Raw genomic sequence first — 25,618 nt, 5'->3', positions numbered from 1 at the left:
TCTCACGTCCCTCAGTCTCAGAAAAATGCAGATCTGTAAAATGGTGACCATTGCTGCTTCCCAGAGTTTTGTGGACCTTGAGCTTTTTTTTTTTTTCTTTCTCACTTTGTATTCCCATCCCTCCGCACGGGGCTTGACTCATATCACAGTGGACACTAATCCATATTTGATGAATGTGTGAGTTAACCGAAATCATAAACGTGAGAGGGCTTGGTAAACAGCAGAGCATTGCTTCAGCTAAAGATCTTTGTTGCTAAGTACATATACTTTGTGCTTTGCAAGCAGCCTGCACTAAGTGTCTTCTCCCTCTTGAAACTGACCCTTTCCCCCGTAATGGGGCTCAAAGGGCCAGCCCATCTGATGGAGTGTCTCTAGGCTGGCCAGATGAATGATAGTGGTGCCGATCACGCTGACAAGATGCGCAGTTGCCTAAGAGCCCAGAGGTGACCTCACTCTCCAAGGGCTTAGCCTCTAACCCCAGCCCCTGCTGGCACACGCACACACCTGCAGCCCTTTTCTCCCTCCAAGACGAGGAGACCCCGTGAGCTCCTTTGCTGCCCTCATCTGCACTGGCAGGGGTGGAAGGATGGACAGGAAGGGGGGCATCACTGGGCCTCTGCTGGGACTCCCTCTAGCACTGCAAGCAGGACCACTGATTGCGTGCTCTCTGTGACCTCTCAGGACTGTCGAAATGATCAAATGCTCCTTTGCTGAGCACTTTTTGTATCCCCAGCCTCCTACTCACAGCTTCCTCGCAGTACCCGTGCTAAGAGAGAACAGATTAGATCTTCTATCAATTTTTCTTTTCTCCTGTGTGCCATCTAACAGACAGGATGACTCATCGACGTTACCAGGATACTCCAAGAAACTTGGGCCGGTTGGGTGTGGGAAAGATTTTTAAAAGGCCGTGGTTGAAGGTGACAGGAGTTCTCAGAACAAGTTAGGAAAGATAGAGGTGATTTCTCCCTATAACAGTTCTCCAGTTCTCCAGATGCAGCTCCAGATGCAGCTGATAGAATGATCTCCAAGGTGAGAGTTAGGAGCTTGTGTTCCAGATCTGTCACTTAGAGACTTTGAGCAAGCCACTGAATCTCTCTGAGCTTCCAGCTCCTCTCCCATAAATTGGAGTGGTACCCATCTTGCCTTTCAGGATCACTGTGATAGTCAACATTTATGATGACGCTTCAAGTGGTATAAAGTTGTACATATTTGTTATTATTAACATATACACGAGCATTACCCCTTATGTGCAGAGCACTCACTATATGCTATTTATCTAATGCAAACCCCATAACACCCCTATAAGATTGCATTGTTTTTCCGTTTTTATGGATGAGGAATCAGAGGCTCAGAAAGGTAAAGGGATTGCCCAGAGCTATACGCATACAAGTAATATGTGTTAGAGCCTGTGTTTCTGTTTCCATTCTCCACTAAAACACTAGCTCATGATCCTTTTCTCCTGTATACTGTCACTCTGTCCCTTACAATATTACGTACTCCTCTGGCCTTTACCCTCTCTCATGGACCGGGCCTCTTACCTGCACACTTCTTGCCATAACATCTTGCTGGATTGTTTCGTTTTCTTCCTGCTTTGGCTTCTGATACATCTCTTGGCCCTGCTGTCAGCTTACCTGCCCTGACCTCTAAACACAGTACGTACAACCCTTGACTGAGCGCCTTTCTAGAGGCAGGCACCCTGCTCCTGTGAATTGAGATCATTCTCTTCCCTTCCCCAGGCTCTGGGACATCTCTGTCCATAAGAAGAAAAAAAAAAAGTTGCCGCCCCAGCCCTGAGCGCACAGGGTGGAGGAGTGCCCACATTTTATTGTTGATCTCCTGTTCTGGAAATTACTAAGCATAGACTTCCCAGGCAGACCCCAGGCAGACCAGGAACGCTGGTGCTGTAGCTCTTGATCTTGTCAACTAAGAGTAGGGTGGCGCTAGAGGAGAACTCAGACTCCCGGCAGGAACCTCACTTAATCTCTTCCCTCCTTTGAGACAGGGCAAAGAGTTACTAGCTGTACTTCAGAGATGGAAAAAGGAGATGGAGGGACTTGCCTCACATCACTTAGTGAGTGGGCACTGGAATCAACAGTCCACTGTGTGTCTTCATTCCTTGTGTGTCCTTGGGGACTGGGCACCTTTGAGTCGTGGCTGATGCCGGTTGAGTGTGGGCTCTAGGGCAACACTAGCACAGCCCAGGCCCTTAGAGGGCTGACACTCAGAGCACCTCTCCCCCACTGCCCAGCACCTGGCTCCCCAGACCCACCGCCTGACCCTACCTGATGGAGAGAGAAGGTGGTATAGGGCAGCTCCCCGTCCCTGAGTCCCACCTGACAGGCTGATCCCCAGCAACCCACTCCCAAGGTGGGCCTCTTCTTGGGGAGATGCATTTATAGACGCTGCCCATTACCCCGGCACCAGGAATCTACCCTCCAGTTAGGCAAGAGATAAATCAAAGCCAAACTTGGCTGATGACATCCAGGAACCAGGAGTGACCCTTGCCACACATAGAAATCCCAGCGGGCTGGCCAGGGGCCTTTGTCTGGTCAGGAGAGCTCAGGATTATCTGGCCCTCTTTGCTGATGTATGGAGTCACCGACTGTCGGAGTGTTTACGAACGGTTATCACCTCAGTGCTTTGGCCATTATCAGAGGCAGGGCCGCCTGCCGGGGCTGGGGCTCGCACCCTCTCTATTACCACCTGTCATTGGCAGAGAGTGTGCCCTGACGCTGCTCAGTCCTGACTGCCGAGGGAAGATAGTTTCTGACGGCTGATCAAAGAGGAGAAGCAAGACCTGATAAAAAGAGTGTGTGGTGGTGTACTTTTAACTTTGGGAAACATTGGCATTTGCATTTTTTCCCCATCTTCCTGGTGCTGGCAGGAACCAAGCCCAATAAATGCAGTGGATTCAGTTACCTAATCGCTGGGGAAATGGTATGTGCTTAAAGCAACAGAGCATGACTATAATCTCCTTCCAAGAGAGAGTGGATGAAATAAGCTTTCACAGGAGACTTGCTGTATAATAAAGGAGAATAATTTAAATTTAGCCTTTGAAGTGATCTTGCATGTAAAATCTAATCTTGGCATTCAGCAGAGCACCGTGTACTTTTTGGAATTGGGAAGCAGCTTCAGATCGAGGAAAGGTCTTTGCTGAAGGTGCTATCACCCAAGTCTCATGCTGCCGTCCTGAAAATGGTGCCCCAGTGGTGCACATGTCCTGGGGCAGCTGGGGGACTGTATGCGGTGGAGTAGAATGAGTTCTAGACTGAGCCATCGGAAGATCTGAGTTCTTGAACCAAGCCTGCCACAAACTTGCCGTTGGATCTTGGAACATAACCTTTCTGAGGACATTTGGTATAGGTGATAGGATATAGTGACTTAGAATGCTTTTTTTAAAAAAAATTTAAGCTATGTAACCCCTTTTAAAAATGAATCTTTAGGGCTTCCCTGGTGGCGCAGTTGTTGAGGGTCCACCTGCCGATGCAGGGGACACAGGTTCGTGCCCCGGTCCGGGAAGATCCCACATGCCGCGGAGCAGCTGGGCCCGTGAGCCATGGCCGCTGAGCCTGCGCGTCCGGAGCCTGTGCTCCGCGCAACAGGAGAGGCCACAACAGTGAGAGGCCCGCGTACCGCAAAAAAAAAAAAAAAAAAAAAGAATCTTTAGGCGAAGCCCTATTGCCTCAAACAGAGACAAGTGGGAAGGGCAGTTTGCTTGAACCTGGGAAAGAAGTTTCCTACCCTTGACCTAGATCTTGAAGCAGTCCCTGAAGACTTCAGAGAACCCTGTAGGTCCTCAGAAAACAGTTCGGGGGAGTTCCCTGGCGGCCCAGTGGTTAGGACTCTGTGCTTTCACTGCTGAGGGCCCGGTTTCAATCCCTGGTGGGGGAACAAGGATCCTACAAGCCATGCAACAATAACAGAAAAAGAAAACAGTTCAAAAACCACTAGCCCAACGCCGCGGAGGTCTACATGCTCTGATCTGGTGGCATGAGTGGTCTCGTTCTGCCCTGCACATCCATGTTTCATGGCATTCCCTCCTTCATCCGTCCTGTGGAAGGGCTAAAATGGACCCTGGGCAGGGCGGGGAGTTGGCGGTGAGCAGACATAGAGAACGGCCCGCTCTCTGCAAGGTGACTCAGCGTCAGATGTCCCTTGTGCGCTGCAGGTACCTTCGACCGGAGCGTGACCCTGCTGGAGGTGTGTGGGAGCTGGCCGGAGGGCTTCGGGCTACGGCACATGGCCTCCATGGAGCACACGGAGGAGGGCCTGCGGGAGCGGCTGGCCGATGCCATGGCCGAGTCACCGAGCCGGGACGTGGTGGGATCCGGAACAGGTAAGGGTGGCCTCACACTCCTAGCCTGGCTTGGTCGTGAATAGCTCCTGTGGGTATGGAGCTCCTCTGGTGGGAGAGGGTGTGTTTTCACCGTTTGTTTCTTTAGTTAGTACTCTGCCATCCATTTTGGAAGTTTCTGATATTGGGAAACCCAGTGCAGAGGGGGGTTCCCAGGGAAACGACCCCTCCTACATGGACTGTTGCATACGAACATGCTGTGGTTACACAATTGTACTGTCTAGGTGGCTCCCAGAAGGACACCTTCTCCAGGGGAAGGGACAGCCTTGGTGTCCCTAAGGTTTCAGCAGCCCTTGAGCACTGAACACTGAGGCAGCACACCTTCTTCTGCCCTGCTGCAGGCTTTATAGATTGGAGAGTATCAGTGGTCCCTGCCAGCCGGGGAGGGAGCAAGGATGCAGCAGGCAAGGCTGGTGTGATCCCCCAGACAGCTTTTTCTCACACTGCCTTTTGCCTCTGTACTCTTGTCTCTGAGACGGTGCAGCAACTGGGGCCTGGGGTAGCTTCTCACATCCACAGAGCAGGGACATCCTTAGATGATGGGTAAGCCCTGCCCCAGGCAAGCAGGTGTACACACACACACACACACGTGTGCACTTAGGAAAGCCCACAACCCTTCCATCTTTGCAGAATTACAGTACAGCCTGCCTCTCCTTTTTTCTTTTTTTTTTTTTTCTGCCTCTCCTTTTTTCTAAAGTACCCCTTCCTTCTAGACATCTGTGCTGTTAGTGCCAGCTCTAGCCCGGCTTTTATCCCTGAGGAAGACCGCCCCACAGGCCTCTTGCCAGTGTTCTGAGGTCAACAGGAACTTTGTTTGGGGATGGAGCAAATCCTGGCCGCAGGCCTTCTCACTCTTGCTTGCCTGAGTCCCCTCAAGCCTGTTATTCCTTACCATGAACTGCTCCATCCACGTGCCTACCTGAAGAGGGGATTCCAGGGAGGAGAAACTTACAACCCTGGGGCAGGAATCAGGACAAGCAAGATCGAGAGTCAAAGCATTTTTGGAAAAAAAAAAAAAAAAAGGGGCTTCCCTGGTGGCGCCGTGGTTGAGAGTCCGCCTGCCGATGCAGGGGACACGGGTTCGTGCCCCGGTCTGGGAAGATCCCACATGCTGCAGAGCGGCTGGGCCCGTGAGCCATGGCCGCTGGGCCTGCGCATCCGGAGCCTGTGCTCCGCAACGGGAGAGGCCCGCGTTCTGCAAAAAAAAAAAGCATTTTTGGCAGGGCTCAAAATGCCTGACATTATTACACAGTCCCAATTTCCTGCAGATCCTCCAGGTCTTTTAGATATTTGGGTTTAGCAGTTAACCTTTTCCCTCTCTTCTTTCCCATCCCATTCAGTTCCTCTGTTCCTACACTAACAGGATAGAGATACATTGTCCTCATCTCTTTCTCCACAGCACTAGCTTCATGCCTGCCCATAGCTCTCGTGTGATAATTGGCAAATGAACAGAATAGATGCAAGAGAGGGAGTTGGCTAGAGATGGAGAGGTGCTTTATCTGGCCACAGGAGACAGCCGTCTCTGAGGACCAGGCCCCCTCCGTGCCCCCTTCTTCCCTGGAAAGGAAGACGTGCACCATGGAAGCTGCAACAAGCCATGTCCCACCCCCTCGACTCCCACAAGCACAGACATGGGCACGCCACCTCTCCACCCCCATTGTAAAGCCATCCAACTAGTGAATGGCAGGTCATCATGCCATTGTTCTCCCACCTGGATCCGGAGATGAGAAGCAGCTCTGCCATTTACAGGGGCTCTAACCCCATTTTGCTTGGAAGCTGGCCAAAGGGAGAAAATCTTTTCCCTTTCTGAACCTTGCTCGTAGCACAGCTTTCCCTTACATCTCTGGGCCCTGGCCAGCCCCAGCTCACACAAACCAGAGCCGGTGGCACCAGACACACTCCCAAGGAGCCACCCTTCTAGGGACCAGAGCAGCTCTGGGTCAGCTCTCCTCCCCAGCCGCCTTCCTCAGAAGCCGCTTAGAGCACCTCCGTGTCGTCCAGCAACAGACTGGAAGTCTTGGAAGGCGCATTCGGGCAGAGTTGGGGAACTTCAGTCTGGCACAGACCATTAGTAACCTGAGCGAATCTGGCAGCCGTTCATCTGCCAGACAGCTGAAGGCTTCGGGAGAGTCTTTGTGGCCTTAAGCAGGTTCATGAAATTAAAAAAAAAAAGAGAGAGAGAGAGAGGAAATTAAAACTGCGTGACCCATAGGTCAGAAAATAGGAGATGCCCTTTTTGAGCAGAGGGATTTCATTTTCCTCCCCAAACTGTCACCAAATGGGATTCATTTGGTTTTCTTTGACCAAATTAAATCTATCGGTCTATATGTGTGCACACATATATATGTTTTTGTTGTTATTTTTAAACTCTGCCTCGATTTTAAAGGCCAATAAGTTAAGCAGATATCATGGAAGTTAACCTGTTCCCCCCTGCCTTTGTTGAGAATCAGTTTTCGCATTTTGCAGCTCCATCCAGATAAAGTATCAGCCTGGTCGTGCAGCCCAGGGCCTTGAAAGGGCAGCCTGACACACCCACACCAGAGTCAGCCTGCTGCCCAGAGATAGCCAGGCAACGTGGGTGAGAATTTCCAGCAAGTCACCCTTTGCTCAGAGCAGCCTCTCAGTCCCGCTCTCGCTTTCCACAACCTGCTCCTCTAGGTGCTCATGGGATAGGGTGACCCAAGCATGTGCCTCTGTTGGTTCCTCCGAGGCACCAGAGATGATCAGTTTCTGTAATGCCTGCAGCAGGCTCTTTGTTTAGTGTAGTACCCGGGACGGGTGCTCCATGACCCCTGACACCAAAGCCCATTGTATCCATGCTTCACTATTATACAGGTTTACCTAGTGATATGCCGGTAAATGTTTAACAACCAGCTCTCCAAAGGGAAGCAGGAAAGCCCTGCTTTATAGCAGTTGGGCATTGCCATAGGACAGAACCTCCCATTACAGCCAATTTCAAGCTATCAACATGATGTCAGTCACCTAGCAGAATTCCTGAAAATGTAACAGTCAGCCAGCCCCAGCACCCCACTGGTAAGCTGTGCCATAGTGCAAAACAACTCTCCCCCAAAGTAAAGCAAAACCTTTCAAAACCTTACTATTCGCAGAGTGGTCTGTGAACCAGCAACACTGTCTATATCCAGGAGCTGATTAAAAATGCAGAATCTCAGGCCCCACCCAGCCGTACTGAATCAGCACCTGCGTTTTGACAAGATCTCTATTCACATTAAAGTTTGAGAAGGTCCGTTGTAAAACGTAGTTGACCTGTGAGGCGGACATTAGCTCTGTCCTCCAGGATGGCTGTGACCAGTTACTCTAATTGGATCAAAATTAAATTTGAAAGTCCAGCTCAAAAATAACTGACTGAATTGCTTTCTTTCTAATATCCTCACACCTCTTGCCCCTGTTACCTTTCCACTGTCCCCAGTCAAGAAAACAAAATCCAGGTCAAGTCAACTCTGCTCGTACACTTAGGTTGCTGAAGAAAAATCATAAGTTGTTCAGATCGGTACCTCTACAAACGTACGGCCTCTACTGTCCAGTGAGCCCTGGCAGTCCTTCTGCATTTTCCCAGTGCCCCCTTTTCCGATTCTCAGTTTGCACTCATCTTTTGCAGCAGATCCCAATGCCTAGAACAGTGTCTGACACATAGGGGGTGTGCAGTAACTACTGGGTGAATGGATTGTACATTTAACCTAGGTGTTAGCAGCTCTGCTGCAGCCCCTGCTTTACTGCTGTGGCTTCTGGCCCGTTTTCATTCTCTTAGAGATTCCCCAGATCTCTGGTCCTCTAAGAGTTTGTATTTTATTATTTTTTTCCATATTATTGCTGTTTATTTGGTATGAATTAGTCTGCGCTTTATTCGGTATGGGACCTGTGCTCTGTCCACCCGGCATCTTGAAATCAGTCTCTTTCCTTCTTCATGGACGCTCTGTCAAACTTCCCGTTCCCCTCAAATCTCTTACCCCATCAGCTTGTCTCTCACCCTCAGAAAATGCTGGTCACCATTTGAGCAATCCCTTGGCCTCCTGCACCCAGACCCTAAACATCCCTGCAGCAACGTCCCCTCCCCTGCTGTCCAGAGGAGGAGCAGTTCCTACCCCCAGCCTGCCCGGCCACGATACCCAGAGTCACCACCGAATGTCCATTTTGCCCCAGCGCTGGCCCGGTGAGCCAGGCCCTGTGATCTCGGAGTGATTTCCCTGTAGTTCCTGTTTCACCACACTCTCATGGTTTTTCTTCTGCCTCTGCTACTTCTCCGTCCTTTCCCTGGGCTTGCTTTCTCTGTCGGCCTTCAATGTATTTCTCCAGGCCCTTTCTTAGCCCTCTTTCCTCTCCCTCAGTTCGAACAGGGCCATCCCCTCTGCTTCCGCGGCCTCAATTACTACCCATAAACCGATGATTTCCAAAGATTCTCCAAGTTGGCTTCCTCTCCTGATCTCCAGACCATCTCTCCAGTCACCTGTCGATGTTTCCACATGTCCAAAAACTGAACTTCTCTCCCGCCAGCTCTGTCCTTCTCCTGGATTCACCCCATCTCATCACATACAAAGCCCTTCATGACCAGCCGCTGCCCTGTCTGCGGACTCCTCTCTCACTGCTCTGGGCGAGCTCCAGCCAAGCTGAAGTCCCCGGAAGGTCCCTAAGCACACGTGTTCCCTCTGCCTGCCGGGCCTCTGCACAAACTTCTCCTTCTGCCGGGAATGCTGTCTCCTACAGCCCCTCCTCTCTCAGCCCCTCAAAATAACATGACTAATTCCTGCTTAGTAGACATGCCTTTCAATATTGCCTTTTCTAGAAAAATAGGATTTTTTTCGATAAGCAAAACATTCACTTATTCCAGTTGTTTTGTGTCTAAGTAAAGGTATAACCTAATACCAAAAAAATTTTCATAAACACCTGGACACATATTAAGTTTATTTTCACTTTAACTCTTTCAATCACTATTTAGCTAAACCTTGTCTTTCTTTTTTTGGCTTTCTCCCACATCCAATAGCAAAAGCCCTAGGCCTAATTCACAGGTCCTGACCAGCTGTTTAAAGTATTGACACATCTCTGTTGCAGGCAGCCTCCCTTTGCTGCTGTTGACTCTTAAGAGCTCACTAAGTCAGCAGTCAAGGTCAAGGGGGACTGACTCTTCCCCATGACTGTGGCTTCCTTCAGTCCTGGGAATGCTGTTTCATTCTCCTTTATGATCACAGCACTAAGGGTAGGAAAGATGCTCATCCTTTTCTGTCTAGAGTCTCTTTAACAGATTCTGTCCTAGTCCAGAAGCAGCTACTCTTGGGGATCACACTGGGGGCTCAATCTTTACCTCTTACCTTCCATGAGAAATACATTTACTTCCTTGCTCAAATATATAAAACTTTCAGAAAACAATAGTATAGGCAGTACACTCTAGTACTATTTTATTTCATTTTTTTTTTAATTGGGGTATAGTTGCTGTGCATTGCTGTGTTAGTTTCTGCTGTACAATGATGTGAATCAGCTGTATACGTTTTTTTTTAATGCAGTCATGACTCACTAAACTGACTTTACAATACATCAGTGAATTGTGATCTACAGTTTGGAAAGCAGTGCTCTAGTTTACTCTGCTAAATCCTCTGAGTTTTCCTGTGTGTATGGTAATTACTCAGCAGAAAAGGCTGTGAGATTCTTTTCAGCTAAAGGTCTTCCAAAGATTTCTGTCAGAAACTACTTTTACTTTTTGAAAGGGCTGTACCTTTTTTCCTCCTTAATATGGAAAGCACATTTTGAACAGTATACACAGCTTTTAAATGGTCATAGGAAGGGTTCAATAAGTGAATTAACAAATATCCATTAACAAAGTCCATTGACTACCTACGTTTTGCAAAAAGATGAACTAAAAGCACTATTTTTGTGTGTGCGTGCTAATATCTTTCATTTCAGGACTGTGAGAATTAAGATCTCAATAAATGTTAGCTATTGTTCCTGGAGTTGACCAGATGGGCACCCCAAAACAAATAGCCCAGTATGTTGGACCATGTTGGGCCCTCTATCCTACCTCTAGGATTAGCTCTTCCAATGGGCCTTGGAACTCCTGCTTGCCTCATTGCTGAGGGCTGGGAACATTTTCGTGCTAAGGCTGCATTTCCAGTAGGAGCCGTGTCCGCCCCCTTCCATCTCAGGGTGCCACATGATCACGTGACAGTAATTGCAGGCATGGGGCAGTGAATTAATTCTCTTACCTTTTAGACGTCCCTACTCTCAGGCAAGCACTATCATGGAAGCAACTTAGCCAGTCCCTTAGGTACTTTCCTCTGCTTCACCTAGTCGGGCCCTGGATTTTCTCGCCTTCTTCAGTGCCTCTACAAAATGCTTTCAGGGGCTCCTGTCAGCCACCTCCTCAGTAGGCCCTCACCTTCTCTCCGGGGCCGCTGCAGGCAGGCGGGCTCTCTGGAGGAACCCCTGGGCACGGTGCTGGCCCTCCAGGGAATAAAACTTTCCCTCTCTCAGCTCACTTTCTTCCTCTCTAAGTCCAAGGGAGAGGGAAGACAGGAGGTGCAGGAAATGTCGGCCTCCTGTTCCCGTGATGTCCTGGCCGCTGTTCCCTGTGCCGAGCGCTTTGGTTGCCTTGTTTCCTCCTCTCCTTTGTCCTCACGGCCGTCACCTCCCAAACGGCTTCTACGCCTCCGATGCCATGCTAACCGTGTGAGCATCCTACAGTTGTCACAGCACCGCCGGGTAGACGTTCTTCTCTGCCATGTACAAAGGAGGAAAAATTAAAGCTTTGAAGTGAAATCATAACTAAAACATGTGGGATTAAAAGGAGATATCCAGGGCCTCCCTGGTAGCGCAGTGGTTAAGAATCCTCCTGCCAGTGTAGGGGACACGGGTTCAAGCCCTGGTCCAGGAAGATCCCACGTGCCGCGGAGCAACTAAGCCCGTGCGCCACAACTACTGAGCCTGCGCTCTAGAGCCCGCGAGCCACAACTACTGAGCCCGTGAGCCACAACTACTGAGCCCGCATGCCTAGAGCCCGTGCTCCGCAACAAGAGAAGCCACCACAATGAGAAGCCTGCGCACCGCAACGAAGAGTAGCCCCCCACTCGCCGCAACTAAAGAAAGCCTGCGTGCAGCAACGAAGACCCAACACAGCCAAAAATAAGATAAATTTATAAAAAAAACAAAAAAAGGAGATTTCCAGGAAGAATTCCCAGTTCTTAAGATCCTGTCACCTGGTCCGAGGGGTTTATCAATCACTCCTACATATTATTCCCGAGAAGGGAGACCCAGAAAAGGAAGGCATCCTTACTGTCGGGGCCTCCTCTGCCTGTCCTGTTTCCCTCTTCACAAGAGCCCAGGGCCCACACATGACAGCCTGGGCTCCTTGCTGTGATATTTCAAGTCTCTTACAGGCCTTTCTCACCTTCCTTTCCAGCCTGCTCCCCCACTTCCCTTCCACAGTCGCCCCTTATTCATGTTCCATGCAGACACCCTCACCCATCACCCCCAGCACATGGCACTGCTGACCTGGCTCTGTTCAGGGGCCTGCTGCCCTCACCCACTGCCCGGTCACCTTTTTAGACCAAGCTCAAATCTCACGTTGTCTGAAGCTTCCTCTGAATTTCTGCATCGCCTACTCACTTGACACTTGGCCCTGGGCAGGTAGTACGTGTTGCCGTTTCCACTAACTAGCGATGGCGGATTCCCTTCTCCATCCCGCTGGGGCAAGGCTCAGCTCTGGTGATCTCTTCAGCCCCTCCGTCAGCCATACTGTGTGTCTTAGCCCAACTCTGGTCCCTCGGACTGAGTCCGCTTCCTCCTTGTTACCTCTAACCACCAGCCTTTCCCTACCCAGCATCTAGCACTGGGACAAGAGCCAAGCTGAGCCCCAGTTAATGTTTGCTGAATGACTGGATGGGTTTTCGTGGCTCCTGAGAGGTAAATGAAAGCCAGTCAGAGCAATGGAAAGAAGGATTGTGTTTAAAAGGCACACTTGTCAGTTTCTGGCCAGTTCTAGATAGTTAGTTTCTGCCTCCTCCATCCCTCTCTCCTTTTCCCCTAAGGCCGCTGGAAGCCCCAGGCAAAGGCAGAGCTGTAATGGAAGTTTAGGGCTGAGAAGCTCCTCTGCACATTTCTCAGTTGCCCAAAGTCTTCTTTGAATTCTTTAACCAAAGCACACTGATTCCTGTCGACAAGGAGGAAGTGCCCATGTGACCTCATCAGTGAATCTTCAGAGTCCCCTTTCCAGGTGTTGCCCCACATGGGCAGGGATTCCTGTGGAAAACGGACAGGCTTGGACAAGGGGTGGAGAAGGGCCGTTGGACCCCCAGATAAGGGGCCTTCTCTGAAGACATGAACATGGGTAAATGGTTAACAAACGGGAGGATTTCTCTCTGTTCCTCCTCTTCTGCCAGAGAGTTCACCTTTAACCATTGACCTTTCTGCGAGGTGTGAGATCTGAACAAAGTTGAACACAGTCATGGATGGTTAAATACCCATCTTTCCCTTCTGCCCCTGCCTCTGCCCCTCTACTGCCTCAGAAGGTGGCCTGAGGTATTTCGACCACCATCTGCCCCCACCCCAGGCGGGATGGCTGGTGACAGAGGAAAGACAAACAGACACACAGAAAATGAAAGTTGGAAATGGCCCTCTGACCCTTTAGGAGTCCAGAGCCTGGGCTCTTGAAGCAAAAGAGTCCTGGACAAAGGAAGCCAAGCCGTGCCCATCAGATTGAATTTACAGAGGGAGGCGTTTCCGAGTACCCACCCCAGAGTCAGCTGTCTAACCTCTGACATTTGGTGATTGCTTCCTGCCCACTTCTCTTTGAACCCCACCCCTGCCCCCAGGGACCTGCAGGCCCACCACAGAAAGCATTTTTAAATGTCCTGGTAGAATCTCCCGGCACCAGGCTTCCCAGACCTACCCCGATTCCCCCCACATATGTTTTATTTAGTGTAGCCCGATAGCTTGCAGTCGCACCCCTCTGTGTGCTTAATTGAGTTTGGGGAGAATTGACATCCAGTTGCTTCATTTGTTCAGGATGATTTTTTCCCTTCTGTGCCTGCCTGCCCCCCCACCCCCCGCCAGGTTGGGGCCAGGGGGCTCATTTTTCTGGCCGGTTCCCATCATCTCCAGTTGGCCAGGACCAGCTTGCCATCTCCACTTTGATGTATGTGACTGGTGTTGGCCTTAGGGGTGGGTTGTGGGGAGGAGCAGGTGGGCCAAGCCTACCAGACCCACCCCCCGCCCCCGCTTCCATCCAGGCATGGGCCTGGGTCCTTTGGTTTCATACTTTATTCCTCCCCAAGCCACTGGGAGCTGAATCTAAGCATACGGTTCATGCGTTTAAGCACGTCTCCATGAGCCTTCTCTGAGCAGCCCAGCAGCACTGCCAAGCAGCTTGGAACTTAAGGCCTGGTTTCCACATTCATAGAACCCGAGAGGGAGGAAGAAAACCTGAGGGGCTGCGGTGCCACTGGTAACTCCACATCCTTCCCTGCTCCCATTCCCTTGTAAGGGCGAAGGCAGGACTGGGAGAAGGAACAGAGGGAAGGACAGACCAGTTCAGGCTGGCGAGAAATAGATAAAACCCTGCCTGACTGGCACGGACACATATCCACTACCAAACCTAAAACAGATAGCTAGTGGGAAGCAGCCGCATAGCACAGGGAGATCAGCTCAGTGCTTTGTGACCACCTAGAGGGGTGGGATAGGGAGGGTGGGAGGGAGGGAGACGCAAGAGGGAAGAGATGTGGGGGCGTATGTATATGTATAGCTGATTCACTTTGTTATAAAAGAGAAACTAGCACACCACTGTGGAGCAATTATACTCCAATAAAGATGTAAAAAAAACAACAAAACCCTGCCTGTGCTGTGCCTCGGAACAGACCACTAGCACTCCCCGCAAAGCGCTCAGTGGTCAAACCAGATTTTCGTATCTACTCCCTTTGATCTTGGCACCGCTGCTCTCTGAAGGGTCCATGTTGTGATCCTCTTTAAAGAAATATTTTACTTTCAATACGGACACAGCCCTTGACATAGCAGCAAAAACCATCACCCCTGAGAGGCACATGGCTGTGAAGTGTGTTGGTATGTAACTTCCTGTCTTTGCCTACGTGCAGGGCTTCATCCACTGCTCTTTTGGTCCCTCAAGAGGCCCCCCGCCCCTGCCCCGGTGCTCAGGCTTCAGGAGGCATTGGAGTGAGGGCAAGAGGTCGGCTCAGACAGGAGGTACCTTCTGGCGACGGACTGGTTTGGGGTGGGGAGTAGCTGCCGTGCTTCCCCCAACAAGAGTTTCTTTGAGAACCTCACTCCCTGCCCCCCACTTTTAAGATGGAAGTCAAATTTTCGGATTCTGCTGTGCAGAGCAGAGAGGTCACTAGGCTCTAATGCATTTACCATTGACTGCCCCTCTTGTAGTGCGTCTATTAGTGAGTAATTTGATTTGTACCTATTCATTTGCAGTCCCTGCAGGAGCCTGGAGCTGGCCCCTAGTATAATTGGTGCTGTCTCTATTTTTACATCATTAGATTAGCCCCGACTCCTGGCCACTTGTTGTCTGCGCTTGTCTGTCCATTTATACAACCTAATGTAACACAAAATTCATTACTGATCACATTACTTTCAACTCTGAAGCCAGCCTTGTGATAAACATTTGGTTAACCCCTTCCTGCCCACAGGGGGGCTGACAGAACAAATGCACTCCCACTCGACGGGCAAATCAATATTGTAATACAGCAAAGTGGAATTGCATTTCTAGATTTGTTACTTCTCCTGGAGGAGCAAATGGAAAGGCTCGTCTGAGCGAGCTGAATTGAATAATGAATAGAGGCCCGGCACCAGCAGCCAGTCTGTGGACAGAGCACAAAGGCAGCATCCGGCTTTGTGTATCCGCCCAGCTTTTTCATCTGGACGGGCGGCACCGCGGCAATTAATCGAGACTCGTGACTACGGGGTCAAGATCATAGGCTGGGGACCCTAACAGAGGCAACAGAGACCTTGACCCCATCACCACTGTCCTAGCTAAGCTTGGCCTAGAACAACTGAACTAAGAACTAGGCTCATTTCCTTAAAACCTTCACTGATACGAAGGCACCAGCCCTATGGCCTTGGCAGTAATGCCACCAAGCAATTAAATTAAATCCATTACCAAACTAAAGTTTACCATTTGGAAACAAATATACAAAATGTTTCCTATTTAGAGTCAGGTCAGCAATGTTGGGATTGCTGTGTGCTGTGCCCATCTCCAGGGTGAGCACTCTTTGGTGTGGAAGTGCCACGTGTGCCTAAAAGTGGTCCTAGATCTCAGATAGGGATGTTGGTGAGCAGCCTGGGGGATTCTGGTCCAGGAGCTGACCAAGAGTCTTAAAGGGACGTGTATTTAATCTAGAAGAGTCTTATCTACCCCCACCCTGGTTATCCCCTCCCCAGCCCCCATTTGTCTCTGGGGAGCATCCACCCCCACTGTAAGTCATTAACTCGCAGGACAGCTTGTTTCAAAAAGAATACTACCCCGACTTATTAAGAAACTCTCGTAAAGCCTATACCACAAAGATCAGAAAAATAGACATAGAGGAAGTAGAATGGAACCCATTACCATGAAAGTCATAAATCCCTAAGTAAAAATAAGCCGTAAACTAGAGATACTCAGTTGGGAAGGGAAGCTGGAAAAGGCAGCCTGTCTAGGGGATGTTCTGCTTGAATTCAGGGAAGTCCTGAACAGGAGGCTGGGGAGAGGCACCGAAGCCTCGGGTGAGTGCGCCTCCTTTCTATTGAGTGGGCCACCCTCCGTCTCACCGAGGCCGGCACCTTGGACCGTGCTGCCCGTTAACCCGTTCGGAGCCCTGACAGGCCAGAAATGACCAGCAATCCTGTGAGACGTGGAGGTCCCAGGGATTCCCGGAGACGGCTCCCAGGCCTTCTCCATTCCTCTGCTTCCTTCACGCCTCCCTCCTCTTCTCCGTGCGTAGGGGCAGGCAGGCTGCCTCGCCCTGCCCTGACTGTGAGAGGCTCCATTTCCCATAGAGGGCTCTAGGGCCAGGCCAGAGGCTCTCGAGTGCATCCTGTTGTGAGAAACTACAGAGAGGGGATCCCTCAGCAGGGTGTGACGAGACACATCTAGGCAGTGGAAGGAGGACACTGGTGTGTCCCCGAGGCGAGCCTGGGTTCAGCAGCCGTGTCCCCAGGGCCGCTCACCTCCCCGCCCCTGCCCAGCCCACGGTGCACTGACTTGTTCAGTCAAAGCGAGCCTGCTGCTTTGGCCTCAGCTGGCCGTCCTCTCAGGTGGGTAAGTGGGATGGTGGGGGAGAGGGCGCGGCATGGGCCCCAGCCCCATCAGCTCTAGAAAACAGATCAGAGCACAGGCCTTAACTGTACAGAACGGGACAGATCAGTGGCAGGGAGCAGATTGGGTCAGCCCATGGAATGAGAGATGATGGTGATTTCTTAACCTTGATGGAAGGCGGAAAGCCACATCTTACCAAACTCTTCCGCTGCATCGGAGAGAATTTAATTACATTTGGACGTTTGAATGAGAACCGGATGTGGCTCGAGCCCATCAGGCCAGCCGTGTTCAAGGAGCAGCATCTCTCCTGTGGTCCATGGGCCCCTGTGCTGTCTCACAGCCCCGGAGGGCGGCTCGGGAAGACCCCGCCCGGGAGCTCGGTGGGGTCTTCCGAGCTTCAAGGCTGGACTTCAGGAGGCAGGAAAGTCGAGGCTGGCTGCCGAACACCTGGTTCGCTGGGACAGTTTCCAAGCTCTGTGTCCTTCCCAGAGCCATGCTGAGTGGGCATGTTCGCGGGGCCCCATATGCAGACGCACACAAAGGAGGCCCATCCAGCACCTGGCTGGGCGTCCTCTACCGCCACGCTGCCCCCCTGCATCTACCTCAGATGGCATCTGCTGCAGCTCTGCCCCCCGTGTTGTGCTGCTGGCCTGGAGCTAGAGGGGGCATTTTGGGCCCTCCTGGGTGAGGACCGCTTCTCCAAGGGCCTCAGCCTGCTGAAGCATCAGAGGTGGCAGCCCCAGCTTTCTACCCAGGACCCCACTGCAGTGAGAGTGGCCTCTCCCATGCGCTCCGGGCGTATCCTGCTTCTTGAAGCACCTTCACATCCTCTTCTGTTTAGAGCCTCACACGCCCTGTGAGGTCTGCAGAGCAGCCCCTCCCCTCCTGCCTGACAGATGGTGATGCCGATGAGAAGTGAAGCAACCTGCCCAGGTCATTCAGCACGTCGGCGGCAGCACTGGGGCTAGTGCGAGTCCTCCTCGACACCCACAGGGAGGTTCAGCTCAAGGCTGCTTCTACATCTGGCTGATCTCAAGCATGGTTTCAGCCAGATTTATCACATAACTCAAAACCAGGGACCCGTGAGCCAGGTCAGCTCAGCCTTTGCCATCCCCAAGTATAATATGCTGTGACAGGACATAATCTGCCTGGGTCAGGATTTAAAGTTAGACAGATGTAGTGACACCGAGAGGGTCCCCACACATGGGGTGCTGGTCAAGGTGACCTGGGTGGGTGATCCTGCTCTCTTCTCCTTAAGCCAAGACTTGAGAGGGCTTGGGTCACATGGGTTGCCTGGGAGCGGGTTGTGGCAGCCTTCCTGGTCTTTCCCTGGCTGGGGTTGGTGCCCTATCATGGCTGTTGTAGGAGGGACCCGGGGGAAGGCTCCAGCCCCCAGACAGGCCAGCCTACCCTCTGGCCAATACCACCTAAGTCTGGGAAGGGATCCGGGGCTGTGTTGTGAGCTGCTCTGCCTGGAACTCAGATGCTCTGCTCCCTTCTCCACCCCCAACACACACACACACACACACACACACACACACACACGCATCCTGGACCTAGCCTACCTCTGTGCCCCTGTCTCATGTATTAATGCCAGACTGGCCTGCTGTCACGAATAGGGTTTCCAGAGGCCTGAGGACCTTTCCTGTTGGAGGGAAGAAAGGTGATGTGCCTTTTCCCCAGTTTTTCTGGGTGGAGCCTAAGGCACAGAGAGGGCTCTCCACTTGCCAGTTTCCTCAACCATCCTTTCCAGGTATTGATCGTGACTTTCACCTTCCAGGGAGGGGCCAGTGGATGCCCAGAAGGGTCTGAGGTCTCCTTGAGGCCTCAGGTCTCCCCCCAAAACCCTGAGGTTATTAGGCAGCGGTGCGTGGCCCCAGTGGCCAAGGGACACACGTCCAGGTGCCTGAGCCACGAGCAGCAGATACTTGCCCTTCATGTTTGGAGCTGGCAGCAGGGGAGGGGTTAGCGAGGGGCAAGGCAGGCCACGTGGCCTTGGCCTCATCCTGTGACGTTCTGGGTCAGGAACAAGAGCTGGGCAAGGAGGTAAGAAAGCGTGTTTGTGGCAGCCCTGTGGGTTGGAAGAGACTCCTGCCAGGAGGGAAGGCGTGTACCTGCCCACGGGCTGCAGGACTCGGGCCGTTGGCACAAGCTCTCAGGGACCCCAGTCTGAGTGTGCAGTGAGATGACCAGAAGTCGGGTGGAATCAGTGGGCCAGGGCTCTGTGCTCAGACACAGGTGTGAAGCCCTGGAGATACCCAGGCCATTGTTAGCTATCTTCTCCACTCCCTCATTCCATCACCCAGACCAGGATTCCCATTATCTGAACTCCGAAGGCCCTTTTCATCCTCAGCCCCTCAGCTTCGAGAAACTGCCCTCCTTCCTTCCACAAGTGTGCCTGGGAGGGGAATAAAAACCCCTGCTGGAGGAGAAAGGTGATACCTTCTCAGCCCTACCCCCCAGCCCCCATCCTTCCAAGACCTGGTGTTGGTGGAAGAAGAGGATCCCTGGTCTGTTGGCCTCTCTGCGGGCTCTGGAGCCTGAGGAGGGTGCCTGAGGGTGGGATACGGCAGGGCTGAGAGGACAGGAAAAGGGAAGGTGCAGGGGGGCCGTGCAGCCTCAGTTCGGTGTGTCAGGGTGGGAGGAAGATCAAGGCCTCCCTACAGGCTGCCTCCTTTAACTGCTGCCCTTTTAACCTCCTAAAAAGTGCCCTGGGGCTGAGGCTGGCTCCACCCCAGAGTGTGGTCTGTGACAGAGCTGTCAGGGTTTCCAGAAGCCATCTCAGGCAACTCCATCTCTGTCTCCCTGAAGAGACCCCCACCTCCGTGAGCCACTCCTGTTCTCTGGAAGAGAGAGCAGTAGTTTCCAGGCCCAGGGCTGGTGTAAGACAAGCAGCCCCTCGCCGTGTCCACCCCCTAGTTGGCCTCCAGATCACCTCTTCGGGTTCCAGCACCAGGAAGCTGACAAACCTCCTGAACCCACAGGATGCAGCCAAGCCCCCCACCTCCTTAGCGCCTCTCTCTCCAAGCCCCAGCTTGCATAGCTGGTCCCAGGCCCTTGTTGGCAGGCCCCTTGCTGACAAAGTCAATTGCTTGGGGCAGACCCCGTTGAGATCCACTTGCTGAGCTTGAAGCAGTCCTGTGGTCCCCTGGTCTCCTCTCTGTATATCCCCTTCAGGGAAGATGCTAAAAATCGCTAATCTGCTCAGAGGACCTCCTTCCCCCCACCCCACTCCCTGACGTCAACCCCCAAGCCAAGAACCCTCACGGCAGAAGGGGGTGGAAGCCATTTCTGTTTGCAGACCTCTGAGCCAGGCACTGGGCAAGATGGGGCAGTTTGGCTGACAGTTCCGTGCTCTGGGGCCACCCACTCCCCTGGGGTACCACTGAGCCCAACCCAGACACGGGGCTTAACCACAGGCCCTGCTGACGGGGAAGAACTGGGAGGTGGACGCAGGAGGGAAAAATCAATGCACGTCAACAGGGTTGGAAATTTATTTTCCAGCTCGGAAGAAGGTATTTTCAAAGAGGCAAGGAGGGAAATGAAAAGCTGTAAACACGTATCTGCCATCTTCCTCTTCAGGCCATTTCTTGATTAAAAAGAAAGACTCTTTCCCAAGATCCAGTGGAGAAGGGGGAGCGCGAACCGGTGGGGCCTGGATGGCAGAGACACCTGCTGGGGAGGGAAGATGGAGAGGGACCCCGAGGTCCTGTGGATAATCACAAGTGCTAATACAATTGCAGCAATGAGAGTAACTCACGTTTGCTGACGGGAAGCTTTAAGCACTTCATGACGCGCTCTACGTGCATTGTTTAATTTAATTCTACGACCGCACTGTGAAAGAGACACTGTTACCCTCCTGCGCAGGAGACTGAGGCACAGAGGTTGAGTAACTTGCCCCAGATCTCCCAGGTCGCAGGGCCCAGAGCCTGTGCTCTTAACCACTGCCCTCATCTGCCTCCCCAGCCTGGGCCGACATTGCCCCCCCCCGCCCCCACTCCTCAGGCCCTTGAGGCTGAGGGGTAAGGGTGGGGGGCATTCTCCCTCCTGTCTGCTGGAAGTGGGCGGTGGGTGCCACCTAAGACTCCACCCCAAGGCCTAATCCTACTCCCCGCAGGCCGCCTGGGTGGTTAGCTTGGGACGGGGGGGGGGGGTGTGTGTGTGTGTGTGTGTGTGGCTGCAGCCAGGGCCCAGTAGAAGTGCTCTGCTAATCCCTTTAATGAGCAGCATCGAGGCTGAGTGTGCAGAGCTGGGCCGGCTGGAGCCTCTGAGCACACCAGAGGGGCCCGGCAGTAAATGCTACTCCTTTTGTGGCAAGGGAAGTGCCAGGGAGGCCTGGGGACTGAACCCCAGGGGTCCCAGGGACCCTCCGCCCAAACACACACACAGAACTGCCCTCACTGACCCCATTAGGTCCCGGAAACAGACCTTCCTCAGCCAAGTCCTGAGACGGGCTCTCACAGTGCCCTCACCCACCAGAAGCCAAAGGGGCTTCCCTCGGGGTCTCTGGCATCCGGCCTGGAGGAGGCCTGGAGAAGGTCAAGCCCAAAGTAGGACTTCACTCCTGACCTTCCCCCTGGGGTCTCCTGCCCTCCTGGGCTCCCCCAGCTCCTCCCAAAGCTCACATAGACCCTGTGTCCTCAGCGTTTCACCCCCTCCCCAGGGATCAGGGAACCAAGACCATAGCGCTTAGTAAAGTGACCATTCCTGTGAAGAGAGACCTGCGCCCAGTCTGTCCCCAAAAGTCCCTGCCTTACCAGGCATTGCACGGCCTCAAGGGAGTGAAGGGTCTGTACCCAGGGGAGAGGACGGTCCCAGGGAGAAGAACCTCCAGGGTGAAGCAGCCTTGGGGACCAGCAGTCCAGCGGGGAGGACCAGAGAGAGGGGCTTCCTCGTGCCCTGCGCCCCGTGCCATCTCCTGTGCCATGTAAGGTCCCCTTCCTGCCTCATCCTCTGCCTGGGTGGAGCCCTGCCCTGCCCATCGGCACCCACCCACAGCTCGCAGGAGCCAGCCTGCTGCTCCTGCCTTTGCAAAGGGGCCTCAGGATCCTGCTGGGAGATGAGGGGCTGGGGTGATGGTGGAGTGAAGGACGGAAGACAGTCTCCCTCATCCTGCGTGGCCCAGCCCAAGATGGGGCAGCCAAGCTCCTGCCTCCTCACATGCTCCCTGGGTCTCCGTTGGCATACACGCCTAGGGAACGAGGCTTGCTTCTCCCTAACAAGGCCAGCCACCTCTTTGCCCACCTCTGACACCTTCGAAATTTGCCAGGCTCCATAGTGAGGGCAGCACGAGGGCTGAGCTTTCTCGGTCCTTTGCTTACTTCATGAGAGCCAAGGCGCCTCCTTTTTGCTTACTGCTCATTCCACTGCCCCCCTACGTGCTGTGGCTTACCCGTCCTGGCCCAGGGCATAGAGGGGCAGCAGGCCCATTTTCCAAAAAGAGCCAGCAGGGAATGGGTGGACACAGCCAGTGGGGGGCACTGGAGCCAGTCTTAGCGGTTTCTGGAGTTGTCACATCACCGTCCTGGGGCCTGCAGTGGCCCAGTTCTCTCTCGTGGGGGGTTGTGTACCCAGAGCCAATGGCTTCCTGCTCTTCCTTGGTTTTGCTGCCTGCAAGATGGGGAGACCAGCACCCACCTCCCAGGTGCACAAAGGCGCTGGAGAATGTGAGGTCATAATAAGATTTTCTGTCCGAGTCCAGTCCATTGTCTAGGAGCTACTCTTCATCCCCTACCTCGCTTTGAGGCCTAGAGAGCAGCCTCCTTTAGAGCTAGCTTTTTCCCACCGGCCAGAATCCACCTACTTCTGCTGAGTAGGGAGGCTGCCCGGGATGCTTGCTTAGTCCCCCACCACAGAGCCCCCAGCTCTCTCTCCTGCAGCCCTGGCAGGTTTCTGGTGGGCTTTCCCCACAGGTCCACCTCAGCTGCAGGAGAGCTGTTCAGACCCAGGGGTCTAGGGATTGGGGGAGGAGGGTGGCAGCCAGAAACTGGGCCACTGAGTCAGAACATCCGGAGGCATCCCCGAAAACTCAGCCTTTGTCTGTCTCCTCTTCCTCTCCTGGCATCCCACGTGCATGGGGCGCAGCCGGCACTGCATGAGCCAGAGGCTCCTTCCCTCTCCCCCCGCACCCGTCACCCTCACCAAAGGGGGTCTCGGCTGTGTCACGACACTTCCATCTCTGGGACCCCCAAGACTGGTCCCCAGGCCCCTACACATGCATGTCACTGCAGAATCCTGCTGCAAGCTTACCCTCCTCCCAGTGTGACTTCCCCACACCTCCCGATACCCTCTCCCCCTGCTTGCAGAGATCAGTGTACTTCTCCATCATTGTCCGGGTCTTTTCCCAAAAGGTTCCTCAATGCTGTTCTTTTCACAAGGGAAAAAAAAAAAAAAAATGCCAACAGCCCAGCGTCCATGAGCAACCCAACAGTAACAAAGCATGTGTTCAGGATGGAGGAAGGTAAGGCCACACACTTCCGTTTGCCGCTTGCTCTGAGGGCTGGGCGGCTGGGTGACCTGAGGGGCAACCGTGTGTGCACCCCTCGAACACGTACACATCCACTTCTGCACACGCTCATCCTGTCTCAGCGAGAAGAAGAGAGAGGGACTTGACAGAGGCATGTAGGAAAGTGCCCAGGCCCAGCCGGTCCCCTGCTTCTTGTACTGGTAGTCATGCGCAGAAGAAGCGCCACATCTCACCACATCATTCACTCATTCATTCGAGAAATGTTTTTTGAGCACCAGCTGTTTTCTAGGCCCTGCGGTTGGCACTAGGGAATACAGAGAGAAAGCACAGAACTGGCCCCCGAGAGACCCTCCACCTGGATGGAGACACGCGTGTGAGCAGGCGGTGCACAGTGCGCTAGAGGGCCCGGGGCAGGAGTGGGTACACAGCGCAGTGGGGCCTGGCCGGCTCTGCCAGGGCAACAGACAGGCTCGTGCTTGCCCTTAGCTTCGAAGACGAGCAGGCGCCCTAGGGGCCTAGGGAGCCTGGGAAGAGCTTTTCCGTCAGAGGAAGTTGGATGAGCACCGGCCCAGAGGCCTAAGGCAGCCTGGAGAGGCCCCCAGACTGCCCAAGCTCATTACTGGTTCCTCAAATCCAATAACAGGAGAGGTTAGTGAGGTCTTGCGGGGGACGGGTCAGTCATGGAAGGCAGTTCAATAGAGCTGAGGGGTTTAGACCTTATCCTGAGGACGCTTAGGAGTTGATGAAGATTTTTAAGCAGAGGAAAAGCAAGATGAGGTTCGTGCTACAGACAGGACACCCCGGCTTTGGGATGCGGTGGCTTGGAGAGGGGGGTCTGGAGGGCAGGAGACCAGTAGGGAACTTTGGAACTTATCCAGGCAGGAAGCACAGGCCTAACCCGGCAGTGGCCGTGGGCATGGAGAGGAGAGAGGAGGCCCGGGGAGACATACGGGACATAAATTCACCAGAGCTCGGTCGCCCTGGGAGATGGGGCCACTTCCTTCACGTCCCAGGCCTCACTGGTAAAGAGAAAACATGAGCAGGACAGCTCAGGCTCTACCTGGCCCCCAAGAGCAGCAAACTCATCTTGTAAGTCCCTTTGGCAACTGTCCCTGCACTGTCACAGGATGGGATGATGGGCGTCCGCCCAGACTCGTGGGGTGGGGTCCCTGCGGGCCTGTGCTGAGGGGCAGAGGGGGTGCCACGCTCGGTCCTGGGCTCCCGGCCCCTCGGCTTCCTCGTTAGTGGGGATGTGCCGGCGCTGGGCCTCCAGAACGTCAGGCATGTCTTCCAGCTCCGGAGAGGTGCCAACCTTCCCCATGCTGGTGGCCTTTTCTGCTCCTTCATGTGGGGCTTTCTTCCTTGGACCTGGTGTCCAGAGGCTCAGGAAGCCCCTGCTCCTCTTGCTGCGGCCACTGCTCCTGTCTCCTGCCCTCCTGGCCCTGCTGCCAGCGCCCCCTAGTGCTGGGACAGCCTGCACCAGGGCCAGGGCCTCTGGAATCAGAGATCTCCCACAGACTCCTCGGCCTGACGCTTCCATACAGAAATTCCGGGGCCTGTTCTTTGCTTTCCTGTCCTGTCCCTCTCTCGGCACAATGGCCTGGACTCCCAAATGAGGGTGAGGCTAGAGGGCGATCCACATCTAGATAACTCTCGACTTATCTCAGGGTTGGGCCCAACGGGGCAGCCAGTGTCTCTTGGAGATCAGGGGCCATCACCAAGCCTGTAGCCTGTGTCCACAGCCCCCATCTGCTGAGGGGTTCTGGTGTCCAGGCACACACACCCTTCCAGCCTGGGCCCGGGCCCCGGAGTGGTGCCTGGTGCAGCCTGAGGGCCCCTCACGCCTCACACAGGACCAGGAGCCTGCTCTGAAGGAGGGCAGCACAGACCCAGCCCGTTCTGTGGCTGCCTCTTCTGGGTCACCACGATGCTTTGGGGGTCGCCCGCAGGGAGGGGGGGGTCGGTGGTTATTTCCTGGCCGACTGGTGATGGCCGGCCCAGGAGTAAAGGCCATGACCCATTCCCTAACCAAAGCCAGCTGTGCTGCGTGTGTACGGTGGCAGGGAGCCAGGGAGCAGGTGCAGGCTGGAGATAAAAGAGACCAGACAAGTGTAACATTCGAGCACACCTTGCCGTTTCAGATGACTGCTTTGAGGTCCTGGGCTCCTGGGGTGGACACGCAAGACCCCCTCAGTCCCGGGCAGGTGTACCTTGGGGAAGGAGAGGTTGCAGGTACCACATCTTGGCTTGGGGCCCAGAGTTTGCCCAGGGATGTGTGTGCCCACATTTCAGAGCCCACTGTGAGGGAGAGGGTATAGGAACTGGCCACTTTCAAAAAGCCAAGAAGTAATTCTCTCTTCCTTGCATTCGGCACGCCAGGAAGTCTATTCCCAGCCCACCTACCCCAGTACTTGTCTTGGATCAAGAGGTGGTGGGGCAGTTGGGTAAGCTGCCCAGAGTTGAATGAGATGGAGCCAGTTGCCATATCCAAGATGGTAGCGTGGCTGTGTTGATGCCAGGGAAGGGGCAGAGGAGGAGATGGGAGCCT

The 25,618-nt window shown here is 53.5% G+C and overlaps 1 protein-coding gene and 1 pseudogene across 6 annotated transcripts in view; one reads left to right on the top strand and one right to left on the bottom strand.

Moving 5' to 3' along the window:
* Positions 1-25,618, top strand: part of BCAS3 (BCAS3 microtubule associated cell migration factor) — a 576,417-nt gene that overhangs the window by 549,327 nt on the left and 1,472 nt on the right. For 5 of the 6 annotated variants that reach the window (XM_022552784.3, XM_089900965.1, XM_089900966.1 and 2 more), the window contains one exon: positions 4,169-4,336. In XM_022552784.3, the coding sequence (XP_022408492.1) occupies positions 4,169-4,336 (168 nt within the window). Of the gene's footprint in view, positions 1-4,168; positions 4,337-7,461; positions 22,806-25,618 lie in introns of those variants that run through there. The other variant, XM_089900968.1, reaches the window with a different exon arrangement.
* Positions 15,260-22,034, bottom strand: LOC149746743 (uncharacterized; annotated as a pseudogene).

The sequence above is a fragment of the Delphinapterus leucas genome, chromosome 19 (assembly GCF_059928025.1).
Source record: "Delphinapterus leucas isolate spDelLeu-1000000601 "Yukka" chromosome 19, BTC_Dleu_Yukka2, whole genome shotgun sequence".
In the NCBI taxonomy this organism is placed as follows: Eukaryota; Metazoa; Chordata; class Mammalia; order Artiodactyla; family Monodontidae; genus Delphinapterus; species Delphinapterus leucas.
The sequence above is the reverse complement of the archived record's forward strand: the minus strand, read 5'-3'. Positions and strand labels throughout refer to the sequence as shown.